Below are 17,367 nucleotides of genomic sequence, written 5' to 3'. Positions count from 1 at the left end.
AGAAATGGTAAAAAGAAATATAGAAAATATTAATATGGTGAGTAACATTTGGGGGCTTCTGGTTTTAGATTGTATGTATTTTATTTCACATTTTAATATTTTAACTAATTATGCCATAATGTTATAAATTACACAAGCTATTAAAGGTCAAAAGGCCTACTTTCTTGATTTCACCTTATCACTTAACTATTGTTCAATTATTAATGAAACCTCTATTTTGACCTTTAATTTCATTCTTTTAAAATCTTTCTCCTAAATCCTCTTGGTTTCCAGTAACTGACAGTCAATGGATGAATAAGGTTTATTGTATAATGTGACAACATAAAATGGGCATGATATCCCAAGTGACTACTTCTAGATCAATTATGGATCATATCAATTAGCCAGAAAAAGTTGAAGCAGCATGAAGGAATAAACCAGGGCTATCTCTCTCCAAGAAAGGCCAAACCAAACTAAAATAATCAAGGTGGACTGTCCAATCAGTTGAACAGTAAGTTCACTGAATGTTCTCATTCAGTGAAAATGAGAACAGAAACAAATTACCTTAGTCTTTTTTAAGATTTTATTTATTTTACCTGAGAGAGAGAGAGAGCATGAGCAGGTAATAGGGACAGAGGGAGAGGGAGAAGCAGACTCCCCACTGAGCAGGACCCTGGGATCATGACCTGAGCCAAACGCAAATGCTTAACTGACTGAGCCACCCAGGCACCCCACAAATTACCCTGCTAACCTCAGAGGGTACAACCAGCGTTAGCAACTAAGGATTCACTTGGAGATTTCCTAGAATTGACCGATAAGAGTGTGAGGGACAAAAGGAGATTAAGATTGAGAGAGAGAGAGAGAGAGAGAGAGAGAGAGAGAGAGAGAGAGGGAGGTTCTGGGTTCTCTCTGCCTTCTGGAGAGAAATGAGGGTTTTGGTACATGGGTCTTGGGGAGGCTAAGAATGCTGATGCTACTTAGGTGGAAAGACCATTTCAGAGGCAGGCTAGGAAGGACAGAAGGGAGGAAAAGAAGAAAGGTATAGAGGTAGCAACAATTCCAATACCGCAACTCAACAGGCTTTCCATCAGAAAACTGGATTATTAGCTACATTAAATGAAAGGCATGTTTCGTTACCCTACACATTATATCTAAAATGAAAACAAAAAGTCCAGAGCATATTTTTTTAAAAGCAGGTTAAAAATTAATAAAATTAGTATTTGCTCATAAGACAGTTACAACAATACATAAGAACATAAAAGGAAAATGAAACTCCTTTGATTTCTAACTACCCCACAGGTAGTCAAAAGTATTCTGTGAAACTTTCCAGGAACTTTATATATGTTAAAAGTAACACAGTATTCAATACATTGAATACTTAATGTATTCCAAACATTGAGTCTTTTTCAACTAAATTTTGTGAGGTTTCTTAAACATTCAACTTCAGTCATTCCTATAAAAAAACATACCTTATATAAAGTCAACATTTTATATCTTTAATTCAAACATTAAAATAAAAAACTTGGAGATACATTAGACTACAAATTTTTGAAAGAAAAAAAGGACAGCTGGTCTTTAGAAAGACCTTTTTTTTGGAAAGACATTCTTAAGCTAATATGACTAGTAGCCATTTTAAGGAAAAAATTAATACCTTCTTTATATATGGTTGTGTATGTATATATATATGTATACCAAAGTTGGTATGAAAAATGAAAAACGTGAAACACAAAATATAAATAAAAACAGAGCACATGTAGGATTCAGGAACTGCTGTCTTAAGAATTCTCTCTCTCTACTCATTTATGAAGTGGCAGGAAAGCCCCTAAAAAAAAAAAAAAAAAAACCCAAAAAATAGAACAAAACAAAAAAACAATAAAAAACAACAACAACAAACCCACAAAAGGAAATATTCTGAATCCCATGAAAAAGAACTGAGCCACGCCCTCTCTCCAGGCCTTCGTGGTGGTATCACCAAGCTCCTCTCTGGTGTCTGTGCTGTAGTAGGAGAGTGGGAGCGAGGGATGTGGCAGCAGTGCCCTTCCACAATAGACCAAATACCACCAACACCTTCCACTGAATTCCAGTAAAGACCAAAATTAAAATTCCTGTTACAGTTCCATCTTTCTGACTTAAGGAAAACAGAGCTTCTTCTCTTTATCATTTAATAAACATTTCAAAGAAGACTTATTCTATTTCAGTCTTTTCTATTTAAATGAAGATGAGAACACTCTTTTCTGGGCAGAGGCTCAGACAGGAAGGACCTTATGATTTTGAGTTCCCATGGCTGTGGATATAGAAAGAAATGCCAGGGAAGAGACAGAGAAGAACAAAAGGATACATAAAGGAAGATGAGGCTGAGATCAAATGTCTACTACGGGAATAAACCAGTCCCCATACCTGGTCACCACTTCTGAAATCCCACTTTCTGACAACCACAGAAATTCTTTGTAACCTGACTAGATTAACTCATGCTCTTCCCTTCCTACGTAAAGTATACTGACTGACTGAAGCACAGTGCTAGTGGGTTAATCTCTATTCTGCATATTTTTTGTACCAGCCACATTAAACGCTTACCAAGAATCAGCTGTATCTGTCCCAACCATGTTTATGCCAAGTGTATTAATATAATTATATAGCTGAATTAAATGTTATGCAAACTAATAAAGCCTGAATGCAAAGCTAGAGTGGCTATTTTGACGAAAAACAAACCAAATGCTTTGACGTAACTAAAAAGTAAATGGCTAGAAAATAAAATCTACAAGTAACAGAAAAATGACAGGAAAATCTATCACATTCAGATTTCTTTGCAAGTGAAATAGGGTTAACTCTACTTAAAGGAAAAGAGAAACAGGAAATTGCAGACAATTAATTATGAGTATTATTTATGTAAGAAAGTTAACATGGAATTCCAATCAACAGATTCATATTCAAAGAGAAGGTTTCAGCTTTAAATAAAGATTTTGGTGAATACATAAGACGGCATTACTGAATTTTAATTTATAAACTTAAATATTCTTTAAAGACTCCTTCACATCAACTGACTTTTTTGATTAATTCATCAACTACTAGTTTTGATTCCAACAGGTAAGAGGTGTTGTACATCCTCCTATCCTCTCAACCTAACTCACACCCCTCCCACTTGCTTTTCAACCTGGTATCTTTTGGCCCTCTGCCATTATGCAACTTTGTCAGGTACAATCTGGCTTTATTCCTCTCCATGGTCAGTCTATACCAGAAAGCCAATCACCTTACTTATATTCTCATTAGCATTTGGGGGCTTCCTTCCACCACAGCTATCTTGCCAATTTCCAATTCCTACCAAATGAACCATCATTGGTTCATATTCTTATGTGCCCAACCTACCACGTGCAATGAGAGAAGGCACTGTTAAATAGGCTGATTAGCGTCATGAAAATAATTCTGAGCCCTGACTTCAATTATGCTCTTAAAATGCCAAGTAATATTTAATTTTACTTACTACTCCCACTTGACTCTTCTTTTTTTACTTTACCTAACAGCTGTTTCCTAGCCTGTGTTCAAGGCCTCTCTCTCTTCAGCTGTCTTTCCTCTCAGTGAATGACCTATCTCTTCCTTCCAGAGAAAAGAGAAATAAACTGGCATAGACTTCCTCAGTCTCCCTCCTATCTATATCTGAATATATTTTTATCCTTCCCTCCTGTATCAGATGAAGAAGTGGCTCGTTTGTTTCCATCCTCCTTCCTCACAATATTACCTTCTTCTTCACAATGCTCCATCAATGATTCCCTTCCTTCTCTTCTTCTCTTTCTCCTTTACTCATTCCTTTAAAAACATATGCAAATCACTCCCACACATACCTTCTACAAACATTAAAAAATTATGGTATTTATAACAAAGGTAAGAGGCTTTTTTCCTTCTTTAATACACACACACACACACACACATACGTATATTCTACTTTTCTATAAAGTGAATTTTAAAAAATCTTGAGAAAAAAGCTAGCCTAAATATAGATGAAGAGAGCTACCATATATCCAATGCTTTACAACCTGACAATTTACGTGGGGAAAAAATCCAGAACTTGTGTTTGACTACAAACAACAATGGAGTAAATAAATACTTCATTCAACTTAAAAGTCTTAGTCAAATGACAGTTAAAACTTATTTTTTTCTAAAGTCCAATGAAGAAAAAAATTGCATTATATTTATTTGATTATATAGCCCCTTTTTCTTCAATGTGCATTCTGAGGAAAGCACTTAACAAGTTAATTCAAATACAGCATTTTTTTTTTTACTGTGTACTATATAAGAAACTTCAGATTTAAAGCCAAACATCACTACTGATTCTATGTCAAAATGACTGTTTTAAAAGATACCCACGGAAACACAAGAACATAAGATCTCCAATACAGAAAAAGTTCTAAATTAATGTCTATTTGTTAAAGGAGGACATGAAACAAAGTAAAAACTAAGACATGATTCAACTTATTCCTAGAGATGTTATCTTGATCAAGACAACATAAAGACTATCTGACATGACCACACATTTTATCAAGAGTACAATCTTAGCTGAAGAGTTTAAGAATGGGGAAGTGGCTAACTTGGCCCTAAATGCCAGACTCTCTTCATCACATGCCTTTAGGGACGTGGAACAGTTTGTCTACAGCACTACTTCTCAAAGTGGGATCCCCAGATCAACAGCATCAACATCTCCCGGAACTCTGCCAGAAATGCAAATTCTTACACCCTAACTCAGCCCTACTAAATCAGAAATGCCAGGAGTGGGACTCAGCATTTTGTGTTTTAGCAAGTTTTCCAGGGTACTCTGATGCGGGTTTTACTCAATTAAGGCACCTTTATCTTTCTAAGTAACTATTATGTGCCAGATACTATGTCAAGGCTTTGCATCATCATCTTCAGCATTACAGCCACACCACCAACAACAGCTGTTAACATTGAAGATTTACTCTATGCTAAGCACTTTGGAATCCTCATTTAATTCTCACAATAACCTTAGGAGGAGATACTGTTTTTTTTTTTCTTAAGTTCTTAATTTTAATTCCAGTATAGTTAACATACAGTGTTACATTAGTTTCAGGAGACACTGTTCTTTTACTCATTTTATAAATTAAAAAAAAAAAAAAGTAACTTGCCTAAAACAAAACAAACCGGTAAAGGTTAGAGCCCAGATTCAAAGCCAGGCTCTAAAGCCTATATTAGTGCCATTATCATATGACATAGCCATTATCATTCTTATTCCCTCCAACAATCTTCTAATGTAAGTAATGTAACCCCCATGTTACAGATGTATAAACAGAACTGGGTTAAGCCATTTTCCCAAGATCATATAGTGACAAAAAATAATTTATATCTAAGTTTGTCTGATTTGAGAACCCACACTCTTAACCAGTCTGTTATCCGACCTAAATAAAAAACAAAAGCTATGACTGACTGAATGCCTACTACTATCAATTCTTCCATTTAACCTCCTGCTCCCCTTGCTGAATTCCTGAGTAATATTCTACACTTCAGGCAGAGGGTTAATTTAGCAGATTGGGTTAAACCAAAGAGAATCAAGCTCTGCTCCCTAGCTGAATAGAATTGGAGTGCCCAGCAGTCATACATTTCAAACTAAAACAGAAACATTAATGACATCTGTAAGGGACTGTCACAAAAGGGGATGGGGAGAAAACAAAAATGAAAATAAATACATTTTTTAACTATTACTCTGGCTTCTGTACATTAAATTAGCTATCGGACTTCAAATGCTTTGGAAAGATAACGTAGGATCAGTATATTTTGGCTCTCAAATACCGAGGAACTTAGGATATTTTTTATTCCTTATATTTCCCAGTATTTTCCATATATAAACATCTTGGATATATTCCTCTGATGAAAGTCAAGGCTTAAAGACATTCCATCCACCAAAGAGGAGCAGGTATCTTACCAGCAACTTGTTCATGGCTAACTAAACACAAACAAGTAATGATCAGAGAAACAGGAAGTAAGTACGATGGATAAGTGTAATCCATTATAATTTTATTGGAGTCCTTTGCATATTCTCTAGGGCAGGTGCTAGAACATCCTCCTACAACGCCAGAACCATTCACCTGAAGAAGGATAGCTCCGAACACGTACTGGTACTAAATTTTACATAGGTTTTTAGGAGATGTATCACTACACTACCATAGCACTTAGGGAAGAGAGGGTCAAGGGAAGTTTCAAAAATGATCATGTTATTCCAGGTCACTGCAAGTATGGAGGAGGTGTAATGGAGCTTTGGCTCCGATCCAGGGTACACCTCTAGTCTAAGAGGAAATACGCACTTTACGCGTACTTAACAGAGCTCTCCTTTTCTTTAAAAACCAAAAAACTCTTTATACCAACAGGGTTTACCAAATAGAGTTGGATGCCAGGGGTGAGGAGGAAGGTAAAGAGCAAACATGTTCAAAAATGTCTAGTCTGTAAATTCCCGGGAAATTCCTATTCACTTCCTCAAGAAAGTGTTAGGTAAATCTGCTACTATACTGACAGTCCAGAGAAACATTTGTAACATCTGATTCTTTCTTTTCATGGGAGCCTTGAGTACACTTCAAATGCTATACAGAACCCAGGACAAAGCTGGGTTCTTAAGACTCAAATTGGAATAAATACTAATTTTAGAAAAGCCTATTAAAAAGCTGAATCATACAATGTACATTAAAACCTTTGTAAAAGCACTGAAATACAAGTATTTAATGAACTTTACTTGGAGATCTAATTTCCAACTAAAGAAAGATTATGATGGGCAAGTCACAGGTATTAAGTCATTGTTAAAGGAAAAAGCTATACGTGTATAAAACCGATAACCTTTGGGTCTCAGGGCTAAGTGTAAAGAAAGATGTCCCAATGGTCAGATTTAAGGACACTTAAAATCAAGTATAACAGACTACTGTTTTTTTCTGTATATTTGATGTTTTGACATCTTTAAAAAAAGATATCCTGGCTAGCCAATCCTTAGAAGGGGGTGAGGCGGAGACATGCCTTTGATATGCAAACCAACCAATCTAAAGCTGTACCTCCCTCATCTGGGCCACGCAGCACGCCAGGATGCAATATTCTTCTGCCTTCACCATCCCAGGGCCAGCTACCAGGCGATGAGGGACTACCCCTGTGAGTTCAGAGGCTGCAGAAATTATTCAACTAGCCAAATCCGAAATTGTCTATCCTGCTTTGCCATTCCTGAGGAAACTTCCATATAGCTCTATAGCCTCAGCTTTTCCCATGCTCCTGCTTTCTGCCTCCTGACCACCCTGAGGCTTCTCCACATGCCCCTCAGATATGTGCTATGCTTCCCGTTACTAGAACCTGTGAGTATAATAAACTCATTTCCCTGAGCCTCTCCTCGCCTCCTCTTGTGACTGGCCGTACAGAACACAAAATAGGCCAATCTATGCTCTTTACAAATGATTGTTTCTAAGTCGTAGGCACATCACGGAATCTAAGTTATAATTACTGAACTGAAATCCCCCCAGATTCTTGCAGACACTGGCAAATAGGAAAGAAAACTTTCTCCACTAGTACAGATTAATTGAAGGGTGCATTTCTATGTCCACGTTGGAAACGATCTTAATTTTGTCATTATTTTCCCGAATTTAACCCTGGCATAAAGGATGCCATCTGAAATGAACAAGGCTCAAAAATAAGAATAGAAATTAAATACCCACCTGTGAAGGTGTACTGGTAAGTTCCATCTTTTCCTGTGATTTCTCCTTTGCTAGTCGAGCAGCTTCTTTAAATTCCTGAAACTTTTCTGCGAACTGAATGTATAAAGACTATACAGATTAACCAAATAAAACAATAATAGGTCTCAATGCCCACTTTTACCTTGGTTTTCTTTCATTTTCTCAATAACTGACTCTTACACAAGCAACATAGCCCTCAAATCAATTACAGGTGTAATATGAGAATGAAGGTTAAAGAAAACTTATACCAAACACTTGTGTGTGACACTATCAACTACTCTGACCCTTTGCATTGAAAAACATCATAATATAATTAAGTTAGAATTTGCTGTCAGTAAGTTTACCTACGTCCTTTCTGGGTTGTTCAGACACACTTTACTAAGACCAAGGTGCAGAGTATAGGATGTCAGGAATCAGTAAGGATTAGTATACTTACTTATCATGAAGAAAACCAACTCTTTTAGGTATTTACTCATAAACATCTTAGTATTTGGAGCTTGCTTTTAACTTTTACTAGAAATAAACTCTCGTATTATGTAAGGCATTTTATTTTCAACAATACAAATAGCAACATTTATTATTATCACTAAATGACATTATTAACACTTCATTTCCAAAGATGCCTAAAGAGTTAATGTACAGCAGCAGAGAGGAAAAACATGATTCCACAAAGGCCTTTAAGTCTCATAACAACCACAAAAAAAAATAACTACAGGACACGAAATGCTAATTCTTATGAACCCATAGTAATCTAGAAATGTCAGAGAGTATCTATTATTGTTTTGGAAGCAGAAACTAGTCTACCGCTATTGTCAGAGGGAGTAAGTTAAGGCTACAGAATAACCAAATTAAAAAATCAAAAATCTCTATGTAACTTAAAACACCTGCTAGAACTGCTAATAAAAATATGAAATTATAGTTCCCTCCTCAAACCCCCATATGCCAACCCTGATTTCCTTTCTCTCTTGGGAAAGAAAACTTGGGAAGGAGAGGTCATGATACCCTGACTTGTGTTGGGGACTTAGAGGAAGGTCAAAATTAAAATTGTCATTACAGCTTTCCTTCTTACTTTAAACTTGTCCCCACCACCTATAACTTGTAAATCAGGAAACTGAATCTATATTAGTATGCTTCTCCTTTTTAAATTAAGGAGATATTCTGTTCAATTAATCTGAACACAAAGCTATAAAGGTCTCATTCACACTGGTGTAAATGAAATAAAAACAAAACCATAATCAACTTCTCTTTATGTAACTTCAAGTTTTTCTTATACTCATCTAGCATTCCAAAGTAATGTTTAAAACCTTTTGAAACTTCATAAAGGCTCACACCATTGCTAATTTTTATAGGCTTGGGTTTTCATGGTAACAAAACACAACTTAGTAAGCACTCTAACTATCCAAGCATAGTTGCAATTTTCCTCATACATCAGCCTTAGGAGACCAAATATTTCTCTCAATGCCCCTAGAATTGCCTTCAGAGCCTTCTCAAAACCCTTATAATGCTTTGATTCACTTATGGTTTTTAATGATAAAATAAGCCAGAATGAATCCATGCTTGCTTCATTTGTGTAAAAGATTATAAATTCCTCGGGGTCCCCCAAAGTCTACAAAGCAGCAATACTGGTCTCCAAGGTAGCTTGGAAAATAAATCATGACTTTGTCATCTTTCAACAAAAACATTCTGAAGAGACGGATCATCTAAACATGAACTCTTGAAGTCAAGTCTAGTGAATAAATTAAACTAGACTTCAAGAGCTACTGTCCATCCTCTTTCACAACACCAGGAATCACTGTCAGTAAGGTTGGTCAAAGTATACGTTAACTTTAAAGAGGAAAAAGACAATTTTTGAAATATAAAAGCCATTTCCAGAAAAAAGATCAAATGAAAGGATAAAGCATAATTGACAGGATTTAATTAACTATTACTTTACCATATTAGCTAGCTGCCCAGTAACCTCAAAGATTTGACAATAACTTAGTCAAAGTTACTTAGACTCAAAAACCATTTTATGCAAGTTTATTGGAGAAATCAATCCACAATTTAGTTTCCGTGTTGACAAGAAATTTATCAAGTGTAAGCTAATTATAGTTTTAACTTTTTTTTTTTGCTATAGACTTTAAGAGACAATTCCAAAAGAAAGTTCCAAAAAGCTTCCACCTGAGTAACGGCAAAAGTATTAGAATAAATGTGTAATTTCCTAAGGGGATTATTTATGGAGTGGCAATGCTCAACTGGACGCCTGTGTCCTTGTTACACCAAAAGACTGAATCTAACTCTTACCTTCACTACAGCTCAAGAAAATGTATTTAGAGCACACGATGGGTGTAACAGAAACCAAATCAGGTAACACTTGTTCATGTTAATCATCCTATTGGGGATGGACTTATAATCGTGAAGGCAAAACTTAAAATATCCTTAAAATTGGCCCCTAAACTATAATTTATATCAAAAAGATAACAAAAACATATGAAAACAACGGTGTTAGGGAATGTATACAACCAAAACAAATAGAAACAAAGATTACTTCAATTACTGAGCTATCTATTTGCCTGAGTCAATAAATACTCACAAAAAACATGTTTTTAAAAAGAACTCATTTAAGAATCCAAATGATTTCTATAATGAATAGCTTACGGTTTCACGTAAACATGAACAGTATGTATCTTCAAGAGCCTGATGACCCTGAATCCAAACAAGAACAACCCCCAAAAGGGACCAGATCCCCTGTATACCAAATTCTATGTCAAATGTTCCAAATGTGGTGTTACCCTTTTATGGAAGGCTTCAAAGAGAGAAGCTTAAAGCATAAATCTTTGGGTCTGGTGAGCATAAAATTGCAAGAAAAAAAGTGATGAATCCTCATCTCCTTGATCATCTTCTTATCCTGGGAGAGTTTCCTTACATACTCTTTCTGTGTGACACTCACAGGATTTCAGGACACTGGTGGTATGAACACTGCACGGTGCTGCTTACAAGCAGGACAACTGTTTTATTTCCAATATTTATTAGCCTGGTGATGTTCTGTATTTTATTGGCCTTTCTGGCCACAGTAATTCACTTGGTCAGTATGTTCCAAGAACTCTTCATGTGTTTATGAGATCTCACTCTGTACTGCATTAGAGAGTTGGGAGTAATTCTCACCCAGATAAAGCACCATTTTTCCTAAACAAAGTAATTTATGTGTGCCTACACTCAAGTCAAAAAGCTGAAATCTTTATCACTATCAGCTTAAGTTTTCACAACTCAGAAAAGCTTGGTGTCTACCTACTTGCAGACCATCTCCACTAAGGGTGCTAATCCCTCAGCAAAGTCCATTCTGAAGTGATAACCCCTAACTTTCAACCACACAAATACTTCTCTATCAATGGTGACCATTTTCAATGTGTACAATTAATTTTCCAATTGACAGTGGAATCCAATGGTCTCTCACTTCTTGCTTTAAAGTCACTACAGTTGTTCTGAGAATATTAATCAAATTTCTTCTGTATTTTATACTTTTCATTTGCTATTATTTATTTAAGACGTCTGACTTGAAGAAGATTTCCACTTGATTTTTATGAATTAACTTACTTTTGAAAGATGGTGCTCAGAGGAGAATCCCAGTCCATAAACAGTGTTTGCCCGGCTATCGGCCCACTGGCCAAACTTCTGAGATGTTTTAGTAAATGTCATGTTTGGGGTGATGGTGCTATTAATTATTGCCTGAAAAATAAGACGAGGATGAGTAACTAGCCAAAAACTAGAAAAATTTAAACATGGGACGATTTAGTTCCATAAAAACTTAGGATTTCTAATGAGTCACAACATTAAATATATAAAGATAGCTATAGAAATAGTTTTTTTAAATAAATAAATCTTTTAAAATTTATTTATTTTGCACAAGTGAGAGAGAGAGAGAGAATATGAGTGGGGAGGGCAGAGGGAGAAGCAGACTCCCCGCCAGCCTCTCAGGGAACCCGATGTGGAACTCGATCCCAGGACCCTGGGATTATGACCTCAGCTGAAGGCAGACACTTAACCGACCGAGCCACCCAGGTGCCCTAGAAATAGTTTTTAACATTATAAGTGACAGTGTAGAAATATGGTAACTAATAGAGCTATAAATATAGGGTATTCTATCAAAAATTCCAACACTTTACAATCAATAAGTATTCCAATGATGTAAAAAATCTTAAAGAGTTTTTAGCGTGGTCAGTTTCTTTCCTTTGAACTTATAAGATCATTATCTATTAATTTTGAGTAGAACTCCCTGGAAGCAAGTAGGCTTTAATAGTTGTTTCTTTAAAAGTAAGGCCCTACCCTCCAAAGAATCTTTCAAAAATGAATATATCAACAAGAAAAAAATTTTATTTGTATGCTAATTTTCTAAAATTCATAATCAAGAGTTTTCTTAAAGCTGACTTACTTAAATATATTATGATACAGAAAGACTTTCAATCATTTAGTACTTTTTCCTTTACTCAAGGGAAAAACAAACCCCTAAATATATACTTTACTTCTTTTCTCATAAAGTGGTATAAATTCATGATACAGATAATCACTATCATTTCTGTTTAACACCTAGTTTCTTAGAAAACTACTATGTTAGTGTATTATTAAATATTAATTTTGGTGATCTCTATAATAAATCCCAACTATTATTATAACATACTAACTGAAGTACATTCCCTCTGCCAGTAACGCAAAAGTATAAAATCAGTTTTAGGTAAGTATTTTAATGCTCTCCAAAACTGAGATTACAAAGTGATTCCAGTAATTAAAAAAAAAAAAAGTTACCTAATTCATAAGCAGTCATTTGAACGACTAAATGTGGAATGAAAATCAAGCATTTTCAGAGCAAAGCTAAAGCTACTGACCATGTGAGCAGTATGAATATAAATATTTATGAGCTATGCACATATTGATGAAGTTACAATAAATGTAGGACACTTATCCTACTAAAGAAGACAGCAAAAGAAAGAGTGGTCCCTTGCTTTCTGTCACAAACAGCAGAGATGTTGGCTATTGTTCTATGAGAGTCCCTATCCTTGATTAAGCATGTTTACCTCTGACAAAATGTATATACTCATACTTCCTTTCCCTTCAATTCAAAAGCTCTTTTTCCTAGCATGTCGTTTTAGGATTACGTGAAATGTGGCTAACAAGTGCTCTAACTTGCAGGCTGTCATGAAATGAAAGACTAAATGGGAAAGAATATATTAACAAATGGTAAGGAATTTGGTTATGGAATCATTTGGTTAGCTTTTGGTCAGCTTTTCTAACTGAGTACCTATTAAAGGCCAAGCACAATTCTAGAGCCTTGGAATGTAATGAGAGGCAATGTACTGTGGATTACTTCTACAAGAGGAATTCGTCAATGAACAAATAAATAGCTGACAAATTTAATTTCAGGGTGTTCAGTGCTGTGAAGCCCCTAAGAACAGCTGGCGGTAGAGTCTGAGAGCCTCGAAGGCAGGGACTGGCAGGTACTACGTTAGATTTGGTGGTCCTTAAGTGTTCCCTGAAGAGGGTGCTTTTGAGCTGGAATCGGAGTGTTTTCAAGGACGGAAGGGCATTTTACATGTGACCCAGTAACTCTCAGTATGTGAGGTAGCAAGAGGTTTTATGGGCATCTAAGAAAACTGACCCATCTGCTGTTGGTCACAGACCTTCAGTTTTAGCTATGTCAAGTGAACTTCATGCTTTTAAGAGTTCCACTTTCACCCTCATTGTGAACCTTTCCTTGCCTCCACTTTTCCTGGGATTTCTTGTATGGAGATTCTTTAATTAGAAAAACTTTAAAAGGATAGATGACCCCACCCTTTAAAAAAAATTATTCATTATAATTCTTTAACTAGAATGCTTTGAACTGTTTGAATATGAATCCACTTAGAAGAAAAATCTTAATTCTTTAAAATAAATTTGTGTCTCAATCCCAGAGTTCCTGTCCTTTCAAGGAAAAGAGGTAAAAATGCTGTGTCATTACAGATTGTTGAGGGCCCTTATTCTGGCCCTCCGCCATGCTGATGTCTCTGCAGCTTGATTAGAAAACCTTTAAGCAAACTTTACAGTAAGGGCACTAAATGAGAACAAACGGACATTTTCTAATCAGGGGCACCTAAGGGCTTTCCAACTCATCATGCAGTGCAGAAATAGAAGTGGCGGTGGGGAGCAGAAAAAACACTCATTTACCCACAAGTAAACCACTCCTGCTTGTCAATAAACAACAACTGCAGCAGGGAACTGCAGTAGCTACCAGCATCAGTTTTAAAAAGTAACTAGGAGGGTAGATTTTGTTAAAATAAACAAAACGAAACCTTGTTCACAAGAGCTATTTAAGAGTCTAATGATTACAAGCTGCAAAGTATATTCAAAAACGGAAATGCCAACAGCAATAGATCCTATTGCTTGAGAACGAAGAACACATGAGAGTTATTTAATCACGTGGGACAAGGTAATACTTTGGTTGAACTTTATTCCATTTAACTCTCCCATCTAATAAATGATGTCTTTTCTGTGGTTGGGGCCAAGAGGGAAGCACAGATTATAGAGAACAGAAAGTTCTAGTCAGGGAAAAGAAATAAATTAATATTTAAGTGTCTGAGATCATAACAATTAAAATCTGGTGATTTCACTAACAGTTACAAAATATGACAAAATTATTCTTCACTGAACACGTTTTATAAGGGCACCTGGGTGCAATCGGTTAAGCATCTGCCTTCAGCTCAGGTCATGATCTCAGGGTCCTGGGATCGGGCTCCAAGTCGGGCTCCCTGCTCAAAAGGGAGTCTGTTTCTCCCTCTGCCTCTGCCCACGCCCCTCATGTCATTCTCTCTCTCAAATAGATAAATTAATAATCTTAAAAAAAGTTTTATAGAAATTAACTATTACTATTTCTCAAGTCCTATTTTTTTTTTTGAAGATTTTATTTATTTATTTGACAGAAAGGCAGCGAGAGAGGGAACACAAGCAGGGGGAGTGGGAGAGGAAGAAGCAGGCTCATAGCGGAGGAGCCTGATGTGGGGCTCGATCCCAGAACGCCAGGATCACGCCCTGAGCTGAAGGCAGACACTTAACGACTGAGCCACCCAGGCGCCCCAATATTTCTCAAGTCCTTAAATTCTCCAAGTAAAAATGAAAGAGAATCAATTCTTCTGGGTTGTTTTTTTTTTTTAAGATATATTTATTTTAGAGAGAGAGAGACAGAGAAAGACAAAGCAGGTGAGGGGCAGAGGGAAAGAATCCTCAGATCCCCATGGAGCAGGGAGCCCAATGCACTGCTCAATCCCAGCATCCATGAGATCTTGACCTGAGCCAAAATCAAGAACCAGCTGCTCAACCGACTGAGCCACTAGGGTGCCCCGAGAATCAATTATTCTAATAAATACATATTAGGCACGTATGTACAAAATAAGGTGCCAACAGCCCCTGGACTTCTGTAATCTAGTTAAGGAGATAATGAGTGAGTGCATGAAAAAAAACGAACTCCAAGTTGAACATTAAATTATCTTTTGTTCCCCAAAACTACTAGACAATACAAAACCAATAGCCTAAAAATATTAATAGTGATAACAAAAGCAGTCAGTGTTTGCATACTGATTACTATACACCCTTTAAGTGCTTTTGCCTACGTTAATTTATATAATCCTCACAACAATCCTGTATGTAATGATATAGGTATTTTTATTAGTTCCTTTTCACAGATGAGAAAATTGAGGTGTGAAGACATTAAGTCTCTTGTTCTAGGTCACCTGGCTAGTCAGCAGTTGACTAAAATTCAAACCAGATAGTCTGTGCCTACAGTCTGTGCTCTTAACCCTTACACTGAACTGCTACAATTTCTGGGAGTTGAAAGGCCTCATGGCTTCAAAAAAGCTTGAAGGAGAAGAATGGAGCCCTCATCTTTCTATATACATTATATCCAGAATCCAATGTCTGGTATTTCTGTATCTCTCTGTGCTATTCAAAATTCATTGATGAAAAAATGGAATTTCCCCCCTTTGAAATGCATACTAACTACAAGACACTGATGGAAGTGCTCTGCAGATATTAACTCATTTAATCCTTACTAACACCACTAATGAGGTGAGAACAATGAGGCTCAGAGAAGTAATTTGCCCAAAATCACTTAGTAGATGGTAGAGCTGAGATATGAACCCAGGCAGCCTGTGCTCTTAAACACTATACCATCTGCTTCTCCTAAAAATAAAAACTTAGGTCTTGTCCATATACTTTTCTTCAGAATAAGGGATGTCAGCTTTAACGGTGACAGTGACCAGACTTCATACCAGTCAGGGATTCTAAATTGCCTACTAATGTACAGAAGTGTATGTGAAAAGAATTCTAGTTCCTTACTAGATTATGTGCTCCACAAGAGTAGAAACCGTGTCCATTCTGTTTACCACTGTATTCATAGCACCTCACATAGTGCCTGACATGTAATTGAGATGCAATGAATATTTATCAAATAAACTAACTTAAAATTTGTAGAATATTTTGTTAGGTAACTCAATACAAATAAGGTGGTCAATCCAAGTAACTTAGTAGACAAAAAATGTTTCTACCTTTAAGAATGATCAATTTTTGTTTTTTAAAGTTAAGTTTTTAAAACTCAAAAGGAAATACTGTATTTTAATAAAGACAAAAATCCTCCAAATAAAACAGAAAATGCTCTACTGCATAAAACAGCAAGATTATTTAAAGTAAATGTAACTTACCTTTGAGCCATCTAAACTGATTATCCTGTACACATTTCTTGTGCTGTCATAGAAATAAGACACAGTAACTGCGTGCTTGCTGGTGGGTACCCAGTTCTTCTTTGTGTTTGGGTCAATCTGGAAGACATGAGCTCGAGTGCTGAAGATGGGTTGTTCCCTATAGGGCAAAAAATAAAATGACGGATTGAGAGCAGGTAATTTTATCCCACTGGACAACAGACATGAAAACTGTGAGGATGATTCCACCTAACCCAAAACTCCCACATGCCCCAAAATAAGAGGAACACTGTTTCAGTTCTGGAATATTCTAAGTACTCAATCATAAGCTTCTTTAAAACAATTACAGTCCATCCTCATTATTTGTAGATTTTGTATTTGCAAATCTTTCTACTCACTAAAATGTATTTGTAACTCCAAAATCAGTACTTAAGGTACCTTCTTAGTCTTTTGCAGTGGAAGGATGTGAATCACCTGACACATATGTTTCCATCTGAGGTTGATCAAGGAAACACTTTGCCTTCTTGTTTCAACTCTCATACTATAAACAAGTGCCCTTTTTGTGATCTATTTAGCACCATTTATTTCACATTACTGTGCTTTGCACTGGTGCTTTCTCTGTTTAAAACAGCTCCCAAGCATTGTGCTGAAGTGCTGGTTCTTAGGTGCAAGAAGGCTGTGATTTGTCATATCGAGAGGAATATGTTATATAAGTTTTGCTCAGGCATGAATTACAGTGCTGTTGGCCACGAGTTCAATGGTAATGAATCAATAATACATATTAAATAAAGTGTCTTTAAATACAAACACACACAAAACAAGGTTATGTATTGACTAATGAAAATATGACCAGAGGCTTGTAGGAACCTAACCCTGTATGTCCCCTGGGAGCAATCATTCAATATTTGACAATTCAGTGTGCGTGGGGCCTTTATAGAACACAACTACTGCAAATAATTAGAACTGACTATATCCCATTAAGGTACAAG

At 36.2% G+C, this 17,367-nt stretch overlaps 1 protein-coding gene across 1 annotated transcript in view; it reads right to left on the bottom strand.

The window, feature by feature from the left end:
- Positions 1–17,367, bottom strand: part of HOMER1 (homer scaffold protein 1) — a 122,522-nt gene that overhangs the window by 58,641 nt on the left and 46,514 nt on the right. Inside the window, exons 2-4 of the mRNA XM_045796402.2 lie at positions 16,382–16,538; positions 11,256–11,387; positions 7,665–7,757 (exon numbers count right to left, since the gene is read on the bottom strand). Coding sequence (XP_045652358.1) covers positions 7,665–7,757; positions 11,256–11,387; positions 16,382–16,538 — 382 coding nt within the window. The remainder of the gene's footprint in view (positions 1–7,664; positions 7,758–11,255; positions 11,388–16,381; positions 16,539–17,367) is intronic.

Source organism: Ursus americanus, chromosome 5 (assembly GCF_024610735.1).
Source record: "Ursus americanus isolate L20-20 chromosome 5, mUrsAme1.1.p, whole genome shotgun sequence".
Taxonomy (NCBI): Eukaryota; Metazoa; Chordata; class Mammalia; order Carnivora; family Ursidae; genus Ursus; species Ursus americanus.
This window is presented reverse-complemented; position numbering and strand designations above follow the sequence as displayed.